At 49.1% G+C, this 14,804-nt stretch overlaps 4 protein-coding genes across 5 annotated transcripts; 3 read left to right on the top strand and 1 right to left on the bottom strand.

The window, feature by feature from the left end:
- The first annotated feature begins 28 nt into the window (after nt 1-28).
- LOC132445479 (GTPase IMAP family member 7-like) lies at nt 29-3,373 on the top strand. Its single transcript, XM_060035468.1, has 2 exons — nt 29-379; nt 1,186-3,373. Exons 1-2 carry the CDS (start codon nt 346-348, stop codon nt 2,247-2,249), a joined length of 1,098 nt encoding a protein of 365 aa, XP_059891451.1. The 5' UTR covers nt 29-345; the 3' UTR covers nt 2,250-3,373.
- On the bottom strand, nt 3,310-6,185 carry LOC132445540 (ER lumen protein-retaining receptor 3-like). The gene is made up of 5 exons (XM_060035626.1): nt 5,768-6,185; nt 5,237-5,337; nt 4,916-5,074; nt 4,130-4,382; nt 3,310-3,748 (listed from the first exon to the last, which is right to left on the bottom strand). The coding sequence occupies exons 1-5, from the start codon at nt 5,856-5,858 to the stop codon at nt 3,705-3,707; spliced, it is 648 nt and encodes a 215-aa protein (XP_059891609.1). The 5' UTR covers nt 5,859-6,185; the 3' UTR covers nt 3,310-3,704.
- A 136-nt stretch (nt 6,186-6,321) lies between these two features.
- LOC132475957 (ATP-sensitive inward rectifier potassium channel 12-like) lies at nt 6,322-13,073 on the top strand. Of its 2 annotated transcripts, XM_060035412.1 has the most exons (3): nt 6,322-7,511; nt 9,086-9,193; nt 10,258-13,073. In XM_060035412.1, exons 2-3 carry the CDS (start codon nt 9,171-9,173, stop codon nt 11,840-11,842), a joined length of 1,608 nt encoding a protein of 535 aa, XP_059891395.1. In that variant the 5' UTR covers nt 6,322-7,511; nt 9,086-9,170; the 3' UTR covers nt 11,843-13,073. The 2 variants fall into 2 exon arrangements, with proteins under 2 accessions (XP_059891395.1, XP_059933343.1); XM_060077360.1 differs by having other exon boundaries at nt 6,322-9,193.
- A 966-nt stretch (nt 13,074-14,039) lies between these two features.
- Nucleotides 14,040-14,804, top strand: LOC132445573 (small integral membrane protein 36-like). Its single transcript, XM_060035647.1, has one exon. It carries the CDS (start codon nt 14,481-14,483, stop codon nt 14,787-14,789), a length of 309 nt encoding a protein of 102 aa, XP_059891630.1. The 5' UTR covers nt 14,040-14,480; the 3' UTR covers nt 14,790-14,804.

Here is a 14,804-nt window from a genome sequence, read left to right on the forward strand (position 1 = left end):
TCGCAAATAAGAAAAATATAAGTAGCCTAGAGGCTATATTCAAATTTGGATGTAAAAATGCATGAACGAGTTATCCATCTACACATTAAATTGTAAGGGGGAGGGTTGATATATATGATTTACGGAGATGAACGAGTGAAAACCACCGGATAATCCCGAGCATGCGCGGAATGCGCGAGTGTACTCCGTCACGGATGCTGCAGAAGAGCAGGTCCATCCATTATGCTGTTATTGTTTTAACATAGCAGCAATGAAGCGCAGATTGTTTATTCTTAAACACATGCAAATCTGACTGCTAATTCCAACATGGCGCTGTTTGTGACGATATTTCCATACCGCTAAACGATGGCGTCATTGGATTCTGCCGCGTCATCAGAGGGTACGTTGACCGTGAAATAATGCAATCTAGCCTTTAGTATAAATATATTCATATTTGTTGAGAAAATACAGAAAATAATATTCTTCATTTATACTTGTAGCGAAATCATCACTGAAATCACAACTCAATACTGTCAAGTTAGCTTAGAAATTGTAGTAAATAACATCATTAACAACTAAAAACTATGTTTTAAAGGCACCCAGTGCAACTTTCGAGGCTTAAAAATAAACATTCAATTTCTAGTCTTTTTTACACGTAGTAAGTTTCAATAACTCCATACCATTACATACCGACATTTAAGCAGCAAAGATGAGACGTCGTTGTGTGGTGAGAACTGATACAAAATCGATAACAACAACAATGCCGCCATTTTCTTTATTTTTTGTAACCTACAATAAATAAAGCAGGCTTCCAGTCAATGGAAAAATGGCTTCTCCCCACCGGCGATTGTTGTTGTTTACGATTTTCTATCAGTTCTCACCACACAACGACGTCTCATCTTTGCTCCTTGAATGTCGATATGTAATGGTACGGAGTTATTGAAACTTACTACGTGTAAAAAAGACTAGAAATTGAATGTTTATTTTTCATTGAATGTTTACATAAAGTTGCACTGGGTGCCTTTAAAGGAAACGTACACAGTATAAAATACACCTTATTCAAACGTATTGTGAATATATTCATGAAAAAGTTAATATAGATCTGCACAGCAGGCTTGTATAGGTCTGTGTCATGAATACTACTAATAGTGAATACTTATGATAAACATGAAGAGCTGTCTGGGGGACTAACCGCGTGTTCCTCAGGCCGGCCGGCGCTGCGTCTGGTTCTGCTGGGGCGGACGGGCTCGGGCCGCAGCGCCAGCGCCAACACCATCCTGGGGCGCTCCGCCTTCCCTTCCTCCGCCTCCCCCCGCTCCCTCACCCACCACTGCCAGACGCACAGCGGCACCGCGATGGGTCGGAACCTGGACGTGACCGACACGCCGGGGCTCTTCCACACGGGCCTCTCCCCGCAGGAGGTGACAGAGGAGCTGCTCCGCGGCCTCCTGGTGCTGGCCGCCCCGGGACCCCACGCCCTCCTGGTGACCCTGCGGCCGGGCCGCTACACCCAGGAGGAGCGGCGGGCCCTGGGGTGGCTGAGGGCCGTGCTGGGGCCCCGGGCGCCCGAGTTCACCCTGCTCCTCCTCACCTGGGGGGAGGAGGGGCTGCAGGGCCGCGGGCCCGGGGACTTCCTGGAGGAGAGCGAGGAGCTGAGGGAGTTTGCGCGGAGCTGCCGCGGCGGATGGCACCTGCTGGAGAACAGGGGAGGAGAGGCCGGCCGGCGGGAGCAGGGGGGGCAGGTGCAGACGCTCCTGGAGAAGGTGGAGAGGATGGTGGAGGAGAACGGGGGGGGTTTCTATAGCAACGAAATGCTCCGTGACGCAGGGGGCTCCGTCCGGGAGGTGCAGGAGGAGAGGATTCCGGGAGGTAAAAAAAGCTGGGAGGACCTAGGAGAGGAGGAGGCGAGGAGAGGAGGGAGAGAGGAAAGGAGGGGAGAGGAGAGGAGATGGAGTAGCGTGGATGATAGAGGGAGAAGAGAGGAGGAGGAGAGGAAGAGGGAGGAGGAGGCAGCCAGGCGGAAAGAGGAGAGGGAGTTCTGGTCCGAGCTATTGACGGCGGTGGGGAGGGGGGCAGCGGAAGGGGCGGGGTTATTAGAGAAGGGGGAGGGGCAAGCGGGGAAGATGCCTGGGATAGGAAAGGCCCTGAAGAAGGTCAGTACCATGGCAACCTCGCCGCTGTCAGTCACCTCGGCGGCCAGAGCGGTGGGTGGGGCCGTGAGAGAGGGGGGGAGGGTCTTATTCAAACACCGCAAGGCACTCCGGCCCTGATGCCCTGCGTGCGTGCTCGTGTGTTCTACGGATGTGCACAGAAGGGATTAACCCTCATACTTACTCATGGACAAACTCATTCTGCATGTTACAACAAGACACTTCAAAATATATCATCTTGTGACATCACAGTGGTCAAGTGGTCCAACCGTGTTTGTTTGAGCCCAGTGGCCCGCCATGACCCCGTTTGTGCATCCCTGGCAGAAGCGACCAACATGTTGTTCCTCTTGTGAACTATAGGTGGCTCAAGGTGGATGTGGTCAGCATTCTAACTTAATGGGAAGTGGACAATGAGTAGCTAATACATTTACTCTATTTTCTTTTTCTATCTCAGTGGCTAGGTCCTCTGCATATTATGTATTTTGAGATGTCCGGTTTTATTTACTCAAGAAATTATTCTAATTTGTTTTGGACATATGCTTACTATGCAGGCCATTCAATTCCTGCCGTCAATGTGCCAAATAATCATGGTTTAAGCTGCTTGATTGATTCCTCAAAGACAAAACCATTTTCACCAGCTTGTTAACGATTCTTGGACGGAACTAAACCATGGTGGGTATCCTTGTTTGTGTGCCTGGTTTGTGTGTGACATCCTGGTGTGTCACTCTAACAACTCAACCACACCTTGTTAACACAGCATCCATCTTGAAGAACATAAGTCCATTCATTTAGTTCAGGGTGAATATCACACACACACACACACACACACACACACACACACACACACACACACACACACACACACACACACACACATAGTTCAAACTAAATCTGAGACAATACAAGGATTATGTTGATCAATGATGGTTTCATGAAATACAGTTTAGTGCGGGCAGTTTAGCATGAGAGATGTTTACGAACATTGATACAATTTAAGTAACATACTTTGGAGTGAAAAATGTGACACTTATAAAATCTCGACATATAAAGATGTTCAATTTTGAAAGGAATAGAGTACTTTACACATCAGGTGAACACATTTTTACTGCTTTCAGTTGTCTCTATGGACACAGGTGGCAAGTTAGGGAAGGAAACGGCCTACAAAAGTGATGAAAAGCAGTTTAACACTCAGTATTTTTTTATAATAAAAGTTCTACACAGACACGCAATCACACCTGTTGTAGCTTCGGTAACAAAATATATCAATACACTCAAACTGAAACAGACATACACACACACACACACACACACACAGCTGTTGTCACTTAGGTAACCAAATATACCCATACACACTCACTCTGAAACACAAACACACACACTCACACACAGATTTAGGCCCAATCCCATTTGTACCCCTTACCCCTTCCCCTTACCCCTTCAAAACAAGGGGGAGGGGGAAGGGGAAGGGGGAAGGGGTAGAAATGGGATTAGGCCTTAAAACATCAGAGGCAAGGCCCTCCACTCATCAAGGCACTAATCCATCGGGGGCGGGGCGGGGGGGGGACACCAGTCCATCTAGACGGGCATAGGCAGACCCATCTTTGCACTCCCTCGGAGGACTGAGAAGAGAAACCACAGAAGAAGAAACCATGAGGAACTACAAGCACTGGGAGTATTATAATGCAATATATTGTTACATGGTTATAGACATTCAGAATTAAATACATTATATATTATAAATGTTATTCACGCACGCATATTCTGTTTCCTCGGTTAATGTACACATTTTTCGTTATTAAAAATTGATTATTACTATACACACAGATTATTAAAAAGAGTACATGATTACAATAATATAAATTGTTAATAATATAAATAATCTGGTAATTTAGCATAACGGGAAGAATATCTTCTTCCGCATCAAAACTGAAGTCATCTGGTCCATCCCAAGACATGTGAGCTCATATTATAAACTGGCTGGCGAATGAACGACCCCTCACCCCGGGTGATGTAGAGGTAGAAGAAGTCGCAGTAGAAGAAGGTCTGGACGACGCCAGACACCACGGCGATCTGGTCGAAGAAGCCCTCCGTGTGGTAGCGCCACACCCAGTTGGCCAGGTACAAGGCGCGGTACAGCCCCAGGAAGAACAGGTAGTGGGTGGTGATGGACTCAGCCTCGCCCGTGTTGGTGATCATGAACAGCTGGGGCATGATGGCCACCGCCTCAAGGAAGATGGAGAACGTCCACAAGATCTGGAGAGCAGAGATGGGGAGGGGGGTTGGCTTAGAGTGGTTGACTCTGAGCCGAAAGGTTCAGGAGTCGATTCCTAGTGTCTGCTCTTGCCTTACCTGGTCATTTATGACCTGTCTCTGTACTGTCTAACCCCTTACTGCCCCTTAATGACCCGTGTCTGTACGGTCTAACCCCTTACTGCCCCTTAATGACCTGTGGCTGTACGGTGTCACCCCTACAAGCTGTGCTGGATAGATCAGTCTACCAGCCTACCCAGTGGACTTTAGTAAACCTTGCTCATCTATCCAGCACAGATCTAGGTGGACACGCCCACTAGAGATGTCATATGGGACGGCTAATCACACTCACACCTGGTGGTATAATCTGTCTCCTTTAATGTCTGCTGTAGGTGGGGGGATAACGTGGGTTTACATGTTCCAACGCCACGTCAAAAGGCAATTCCTGTACCCACTGTAAATGGACAATAAATATGATCTGTATCCGAGCGTGTCTGCGTTGGAACGGGCGTGCGAAGCGGCTGTCTCCGTGGTACCTCTAGCGGCGTGAAGGCGTAGTTCTCCAGGAAGGAAAGCCCGACGACGGGGATGAGGAGGAACTCTAGGCGAAAGGTGTCGTGCTCGGAGGTGGAGGTGCTCCTGAAGCGCATGAAGATGAGGTAGACGGTGGCATAGGACAGAGAGAGGAACACCACCTAGAGAGAGAGAGAGAGAGAGAGCGGAAGCATTCTCTCCTGATCTGCTCTTCTGTAGTGGTAACTCCAGTGCACACTCTGAGTCACAACTATAAGGACAGACATGGGTTTAAGAATCAGTGTGTGTTATACTTGTGTTTGAGTTTGTATGAGGGTGTATACCTTCATAATGGTGTTGTAGGCAGAGATGTAGACAGAGAACAGGTCGAGGTACCGGCTGGTGAAGACCACCGCGAACAGAACCTGCGACTTACCGGAGATTCCTGCAGGAAAAACATGTCAACACGTCACTACCGTGTTTAAACGTCAGGCTCAATAAGCAATAATCAAACCTGTTATGTGTTAATTAAGATTTCAGATTCTCACCCGACAGCTCTGTTTTACTAATGAACACATTAAGTGCAGCAGCACACGGGACAATTAATGGTGGATAAACGTCACTTTATGCCACGTAGCGCCTAGCCTGTCCTGCAGGCACCCCGCTGTACAGTAAAAACATCATAACAGACTCGCTGCCCCAGATAGCAAAGGCTCGAGGTATTTGACAACATGCGCACAGCCTCGCTTATACGCCTAGACACTAGACAGTGAAATGTAGGCAACCAAAATAAACGAAGACACGTTAAGGGTTGTGGTGATTATGGCCCTATAGTGGACCCTAACCTAGACGTCCCCAAATGCCCCCCGACATACCAGCGCAGGATCGGCTCCTCCAGATCTTCAGAAAAAGAATGAGTATCGCCACGACGTGGGATACGTCACCGGCTAGACGAAATATGTTCATGGTGAAATGTTCGACCTCTCAGATGCACTTTGAATCCAACTATCAAGTCCGTATGTGGTAGCAGAGGCTTGACCCAGACGGAAACAAAGTACCCTGAACTTCTGATACGACCAAGGAGACGCAACAAGAGACAAATGTAAATCTTAGATACGCGAAAGGTTCTTCTGCGACGTGGACTGACGGCTTCTGTATGTTCGCAAAAGCCGCAAAAGCCGCAAAGCCGATGAGATATTAAAGAGAGTCGGTAGGCGGATTCCTGTGCAGCCGCAGCGGGTCCAGGCGTCCACAGAAGTCGGTTGTGTGGCGGTGACGTGGCTGACAGCGGCAGGGGTGGAAGCGAGGAGGAATTGGGAGACTGGGGGAGGCTCGGCTAGCTTGTGGGCTGGTCCAGGTCCATCTTAACCAGCTGCTAAGCAGACCGCCAGATGGCGCCCTACTGCAGTCTGAACATGGACCGAGTCCGAAGCGTTGTGTGTCGCTGAAGCAACATCCAGTGCCAGGTCTGACTGAAGCTAGCTGGTTAGCATAGCTGACCTATGTATGCTTTGTATGCATTATGAGCGTTAGCCTAAAGGGTAACAGCAGTAATCTGGTCTGATTACAGGCTATTTATAAATCTCTCCCCTCGACCCCAAACTAACCTCGCTGACCACTAGCAGCAGGATCTGAACCATTTTTCCCTTTTCACACACACACACACACACACACACACACACACACACACACACACACACACACACACACACACACACACACACACACACACACACACACACACACACACACACACACAGTTTCTATATTGATCGAAAATGGAGGCTCTGGAAACACCTTTAACTCTGTTTCTCTGTTTCAAACTGTGAAATAGGGAGGTCTTTTAGGAGAGGAGAAGGGGGAGGTGTGAGTGGAAGAGGAGGAGAGGGGTGGAAAGAGAAAGAGGGAAAGGTGAGTTCTGGAGGAGTAGAGGATTAGAAGAAGGCCTTCAGGTCCCCATGCTAGTGCGGTGAGGTGAGGGAGCAGGGGGATGGCAGGAGGAGTAAGAGGCTGCATCATGCAGTCCACCCCTTGCAGCACTAGAACCTCCTCCTCTGCCCTTCTGATCCAGTGGAACAACGAGGTGATGATCTACCAGCCAACCGTGACCCTGCCTCCACGAGCCTACGGAATGAGACATGTTTTGATGCAGGTTATGAGAGTTCGGACTTCGGATGAACACATATAAACCGTCTCTCAACTCCTCTGGCCCCCCTCTTCTTACCTCTCCTCTCCTCCCTTCCCATCACCCACCATCACCGCCTTCTCTTCACAGGAGATGGACACAGCAGATCTGACTGGACAGAGCACATCTCCTCCTCCCCTCCTCCTATGGGATTGCGCTGGTGTGGGGGGTGGAGGACAAAGTTCCTCTCCTCTCCGCCTCCACCCCTCCTACTATAGAGTTGTGCTGGTGTGTAGGACAGAGTTAACAGACAGGATTACAGCCAGAGGACGGCAGAGGCAGTGAAGGAGAAAATAAAGGATTTTCTCAGAGGAGGGAAAGCCAAGGAAAGATTGACCAAACAGAACTCTGGGAGAATGAACATGGAACCTTTGAGCTGAACTGAAGCAGAGTGATTTCGACCTTAGCAAGTCAGCGTTTGGACAGGTATAACGGTAAGTACTCTTCCTCCTTCCTGTAAACATTGTCATATAAACCCTGAGTGGACATATTTATCGTTGGATAACTAATCCACCACTTAAGTTTCATCAAACTATGAAGAGGTTTCCTGGTTAGATCTTGTTTGTACAAATCGAAATTAGAAAGTGATAGAACAAACAACTTGTTGTCGTTGGTTATTTAATAATAAGATAATCATTTAGCGATATTGGAGAGGAAATGGGTGTCTCATAGCAACAGAAGGAGTTCTGTAGTTGGTTTGGATAAGTAAGGTAAACATTCACAAACATCATCAGCTTCCAATCACAGTTATTATGCCAAGAAATACTGCGTCACATAGACAGATGCTTGTCATGTACAAGCTTATTATATGCACACTCCTGCATGGTAATGCCTACGGATGAACGGGTCTATAAGATATCTGACAGAGGTCGGACAGAGGTCTTCTAAAGGCCGTCTTTCATACGGTTCAACCATCAATACCTCAAATTGATCAATGCAACCATCACTACCTCAACTTTATCAATACAATACAACCATCACTACCTGAACCAGACAACCAGATGTCCAGGCGTGACCTGCAAACATGGATGAACGGGTTTCTAATGGGAGGAGGTTGAAACTGGTTTAGTTTGGAGTGGTTTGTAATTGGTTTAAATGGGGTGTCTTATTGGTGGAGTTGTGTGTGTGTGTGAATGAGTGTATGGAAGATTGTTCAAATTAGTGTATGTATGCGTGTGAATGTGAGGTTCAAAGTAGGGGTTATTAAAAGTGATTTAAAATGTTTTTTATTATATAGAACAATAAAACAAACAAACCCACCTGGATCCATCCATCCATCCATTATCTGTCCATCCACCTTCAATATACCATCCATCCATCCATTCAACTCTCTATCACTGAATCATCTCTATTCTCTACATAAATGTATCTTTCCATCCATCCATCTCCAGCCACCCCTCTCTCTATCTCTTGCTCCCTCTCTCTAGAGAGGGAGGTCATTAAGGAGCAGGTAGGGGTTAGACAGTACAGAGACTGTTTATTAAGGAGCAGTTAAGGGTTAGACAGTACAGAGACAGGTCATTAAGAAGCAGGTATGGGTTGGACAGCACAGAGACAGGTCATTAAGGAGCAGGTAGGGGTTAGACAGTAGAGACAGGTCATTAAGGAGCAGGTAGGGGTTAGACAGTAGAGACAGGTCATTAAGGAGCAGGTAGGGGTTAGACAGTAGAGAGACAAGTCATTAAGGAGCAGGTAGGGGTTAGACAGTAGAGAGACACGTCATTAAGAAGCAGGTATGGGTTGGACAGCACAGAGACAGGTCATTAAGGAGCAGGTAGGGGTTAGGGGTCATCTTGCTCTAGGATGCTTTCTGGTGGAGTGAGTAGAATGGGGATCACACCCAGAACCTTTTGGTTTGGTCCAGCTTTGTGACAATTGGTCTGCTGCGTGCTGCTGTATACAAGAAGGGGATGGATGGTTTCAATTATTCTTCCAGTAGGAAGCTTGTTTCAGTGTCTGTCTGTCTGTGTGTCTTGCTGTCTGTCCGACTGCCGGGACATTGGAGCAGCTGGTCTGTGGTGCTAGGGGGCTGACCAGGGCCACCGGGGCCCCTGTGTCCAGAGCGTGGTGCCTGGGAGCCACTGCCAGGGGTGATGGGAACAAGACGATCCAGCAGGTTCGTTTTTCTAGATTCTTCTTCATCGATAAAATACTGCACTGTAAAACGGATATGTCCGTTGATCCACGTTCCTGTCTATCGGTCTGTCTTTCTATCAGACTCTTATGTGTCTGTCATCGTTTTTGGGAAGTTCCTGCGGAGTGTTTGGTTATAATCTCTAAATCCATCCTGAGAGCAATCCTCCTCACCTTCTCTGCCACTAATCCTCGTGTGACACCTCAACACAGCCTTCCTCCGAGTAGGGAGCTACCCAGGGCCTTGCTAGCTAACTCTGTCCACGCAAGATATTTAGCCTGAACTTCAGTATATATGCACACATATTATTAACACATATATATATATATACATATATATACATATATATATCTATATATATACACATATATATACATATATACATATATATATATATATATATATATACACACACACAAGGATACAAACATACACACACACACACACACACACATTTAAACATATATATATATACGCAAATATATACACACATATATACCTAATTTACAGTGTTTTGAAAGGCTTGGAACACCTTTCAATCATCATTTGATACAATTTTGTTATGTATTAAAATTGAGCCTGTATTAAAATCATAGTTGTATTCCCTCCACCATAAGGCCCATGTTGGATAACAGAGTTAATACTGCTCCCATAATCTGATTCCACCCGCTGCATAAAGGGCACAGAGAATGTGCTCATCCCTAGCTCTGAGCCTGCGGGCTAACGGGGAGCTAAGGAGTGACTCAACACAAATGTAATGCTTATATGTGCGTGTATACATGTGTGTGTGTACCTATGTTTGTATAAATCTTTGTGTACACTGTTTATGTGGGTGTAACAGGTCATATATTGGCAGCTTTAGGATGTAGGGTTTAAAATAATTGTTGACAGATTTTTGCCAATGCATGATGAAATGATTTAATATGATTTGTTCTGCTACGATAACGGTTTGATCCTCTCATAGTCTACGTCGATGAACTTGCGCGGTATGTGTGTGGTATGACGCCAGCGTCGCTCCCTCTAACGTCAGGGAGCCGTCCCCCCAGGTTCAGCCTGGCGTCCGTCGTCCTCCAAGAAGACGAGCACCGTAAGGTCTCCAGCCAGGGTCTCCTGAACGGCCACGACTCCCCGCCGCGCTCCTCCACCACCTCCTCCTTGGCCACCGGCGGGAGGGAGGAGGAGCAGCAGCGGGGAGGGATGAGCGGCTCCAGCGTCCGGGGGGGCCCGACGCGGGGCCCCTCCGGACCGCCGCGGAGCCGCTTCGTGAAGAAGAGCGGCCACTGCAACGTGGCGTTCAGCAACCTGGAGGACCGGAGCCAGCGCTACCTGGCCGACCTCTTCACCACCTGCGTGGACGTCCGCTGGCGCCACCTGCTGCTGCTCTTCTGCGTCAGCTTCCTGCTCTCCTGGCTCTTCTTCGGGCTCGTCTTCTACCTGGTGTCCCTGGCCCACGGGGACTTCCAGGACCCGTCTGACGTGTCGCCGGCGGGAGCGACCCAGGGCCCGGGGGGCCGGAGGGAGCGCACGCCGTGCCTCCTCCACGTGCACGGCCTCCTGGGCGCGCTCCTGTTCTCCATGGAGACCCAGACCACCATCGGCTACGGCTGGCGCTGCGTGACGGAGGAGTGCCCGGTGGCCGTGGCGACGGTGGTGGTGCAGTCGGTCGTGGGCTGCATCCTCGACTCCTTCATGATCGGCACCATCATGGCCAAGATGGCGCGGCCCAAGAAGCGGAACCAGACGCTGATGTTCTCGCGGAACGCCGTGATCGCGCTGCGCGACGGCCGGCTCTGCCTCATGTGGCGGGTGGGGAACCTGCGGCACTCGCACATCGTGGAGGCCCACGTGCGCGCCCAGCTCCTCCGGCCCTACGTCACGGAGGAGGGCGAGTTCGTCCCCCTGGAGCAGATGGACCTCAACGTGGGCTACGACGACGGCACCGACCGCATCTTCCTCGTGTCGCCGCTCGTCATCGTCCACGAGATCGACAAGGACAGCCCGCTGTACTCGCTGAGCCGGGCCGACCTGGAGGCGGAGCACTTTGAGATCGTGGTCATCCTCGAGGGCATGGTGGAGGCTACGGCCATGTCCACCCAGTTCCGCAGCTCCTACCTGGCCCGCGAGGTCTTCTGGGGCCACCGCTTCGAGCCCGTGATCTGCGAGGACCGCGACCGCTACAGGGTGGACTACGCGCGCTTCCACCAGACCTACGAGGTGCCGTCCACGCCGCACCTCAGCGCCAAGGAGCTGGACGAGGCCGCCAGCCGGCCCCCCTCCGCCAGGACGACGCGACCGCCACCGTCGGCCAAGGAGGCGCCGAGCTCGTTCTGCTACGACAACGAGGTGGCGCTGATCTGCGGCGAGGACGACGACGAAGACGATGACGACGACGAGAACGACATCTTTGACTTGCGCCGGACACTGTCGTCGCCGGGGGGGAGGCGGGAGGAGAGGAGGACCTCGGTGACCGTGGACCTCCCGAAGGCGGGACAGGACTCGGCTGCCTTGACAACGGGCCGCCAGAGCTTGATGTGCGTGCTGGACATGGACAACCACCAGAGGGAGTTCGATATGCTGCAGACGGCAATTCCGCTCGATCCGCAGTCCTACAAGAGCGAGCAGGAGATGTAGAGGTCTGAGGGACACTGGACGGGGAAGACTGCTCGGGGGTTGTTCTCAGCCTTGCTTCTGTTGGTTGATGTTTGGGGTTGGAGAGTGGGACATATCTATTTTACTGTATGGTGGAGAAACTAGAAAACGGATTGATTATTAAACCACGATGAGCCGTATTGAGGCAGTGGTCATTCAAGAAATGAAATTTTGCTGAGAAGTGAACTTGATTCCGACTGAATAGTCATTCTCCATCACATAAAAACCTCATGACAACAACATTAAGACAAGATACACATGACGGTTGTCTGACTAATGCTCAAATGCTCCTCTATTTCCAAGTCCCTGAGAGGCCAAAATGTGAGGACTGAAAACCGTTGTTCTTGAACTTGAATGTGTGATGATTCTGTGTTTGTGTGTGTGTGTGTGTGTGTGTGTGTGTGTGTGTGTGTGTGTGTGTGTGTGTGTGTGTGTGTGTGTGTGTGTGTGTGTGTGTGTGTGTGTCTCTTCTTCAAATTGCTATTATATTAATATTTTAGTTTTCTTGAGGGTTACAAATATTCAGGTAGTACAAATTGCTAAACATCCACATTAAGCACAACAATAACTTGATGTTGATCATATCATGAGAGCACAGTCACTTTGCTATCATGACAGATGCTACTGTTATGGTTTAGTATTGATTTTTGATATAGCATACTACTGTAAGTGCTCACTAATGTCCCTGCTTATGCACAAAGCCCGGGTTGAGAAGCCTATTTCTGACCAAATGCTTAAAATAAAAAATTACAAAGCACTTTAATTGTTATTGTTAATAAATATTTACACAAATTAACACCCTATAGAAAAAAAATGTTAGGTGACGGCGATGGAGTTTTCAGACCTCTAGTGCCCTCTATTGGTGGTGAGGATTAACTGCTTATTTGTGTTGGTTGGAGAAAATCAGGAAATACACTTCACACAGCAGCTGTGTACAGCAGCTGGACAGACGGCTTTTAACCAGAAGACAGGGGTTGTTTTTGTTATTTGATTTGCTTCAGTGCCGCGAGCACGAGCCTATGGCCCATTTCCCCAGGACAGCTCACTTTAGTTACCCATTAATAGAATAGACAATATGTGATGTTAATAGAATGGATTGATCAGAAGTATCGCGATGTTAACTTTGGGGTCAGAACTACAGACAGCAAAAATAGGTCAGGGCCGACTATCATCAAATTGTTTTGGCTGAAGTCACACACAAAGTATCAATCAGATAAGTAGTTTTGGACCAACAGTAGGAATGGTCTCAATTGGTCTCAAGACTAAACTTGTCAAGTAGAGACTAGGGTCTTATTTATTAGCAAATAAACATTAAAAAAAAACATTAGAACTATTCACGGAGAACAGGTAATTACGGAGGGATGTTGAAAGCACCACCCACCGTTGTTTGAAGAGCATTTTTTTAATTCCATGAAGTCAGTTTACAGAAAACTAACCCATCAAGCTTCATCCTGATAATATTCATGGTTTGGCGTAAATCTATCAACTGAATCTCAGCCTCTTGTGGCGTCGGGGTGAACTGCATCGCGGGTGTGTGCCCTGCCTGAGTGGCCCGTGGCATTGCCCTCTCCGCTTTTCAGCCAGATGGCTCCCCCTGGCAATCCTCCTCCCAATCTAGATTAAGATCACACACACACACACGCACATACTCACACACACGCACACGCACACACACACACACACACACACACACACACACACACACACACACACACACACACACACACACACACTTATTTAATGTGCAAATACACGTCACAGTTTCACTAAGCCCTTTGTAAATTTGTGCGTTCGAGTTTCGCGTTACGTTGCTGACAGTGATATAAGACAGCAGCATTCTGTGAAACACAGAGTATCCAGCGAACCTCGGGATTAAAACACAGCAGGGGGAGGGGCTCAGATTAAAGTATTTATACCACAAAGTCAAACATAGAGAGACAAAGAGACAGAGAGAGAGAGCGACATTGACAGAGAGAGAGAGAGAGAGATCAAAAGAGAGACAAAGTGGGAGAGGGATACATAGTGACAACGAGAGAGGGAGGGAGGGAGACAGTGAGAGAGAGAGGGAGAGGGCCAAAGAGAGAAACAGAGGAGAAGAGAAGGACCGGATAGATAGGGTGACAGCGTAAGAGACACACAGAGAGAGAGGGGAAATAAGGAGACGGACAGTGAGATAGACAGGGGAAGTAGAGAGACAGACGGAGAGAGAGAGAGACACAGGAAGTAGAGAGACAGACAGGGGAAGTAAAGAGACAGAAAGAGAGGCAGAGAGAAAGACAGGGAGAGTAGAGAGACAGAAAGAGAGAGAGAGAGAGCCAGGGGAAATAAAGAGACAGTTGATGAAGGAGTTGACAGAAAGAGAAGCAGGAGAGGCTTAGGTGAATGAGAGAGACAAGAAGTTGGAATGGACAGAAGACAGAAGATGGAAGATGGAAAGAGAATGTTTGAGGGATAGCGGGAGCGATTGAGAGAGCGAGAGAGAGAGAGAGAGAGAGAGAGACGGGGGGGATTGTGGAGGATCAGAGAACAGCCTTCTGTCAGCGGTAACTGCGTGTCCCTGGCGTGATCCGAGCGCGTTCCTAGCGGGTTGTCTCCCTCCGTCGGGGCATGCGGAGCGGCGATGGGCTTCCTAGAGAACTACCAGGAGATCGACCCGGTCACCCTGAACCTCTGCATCCTCATCGCCAGCTACGTCATCCTGCTGCTGGTCTTCCTCATCTCCTGCATCATGTATGACTGCCGCGGCAAGGACCCCTCCAAGGAGTACGCCCCGGAGCCCCAGCCCACCCAGTCGCCCATCCGGCTGGTGGTGATGCAGAGCACCCCCGGCGCCGCCGCCGCCGCGCGCTGGGACCCCACCAGCATCATCCCCAGCTACCACGACTCGCCGCAGGCCGACTCCCGCCCCAAGAAGAGCACCACGGTCTGACCTCCGACCCTTGAC

The sequence above is a fragment of the Gadus macrocephalus genome, chromosome 2 (genome assembly GCF_031168955.1).
Source record: "Gadus macrocephalus chromosome 2, ASM3116895v1".
NCBI lineage: Eukaryota > Metazoa > Chordata > Actinopteri > Gadiformes > Gadidae > Gadus > Gadus macrocephalus.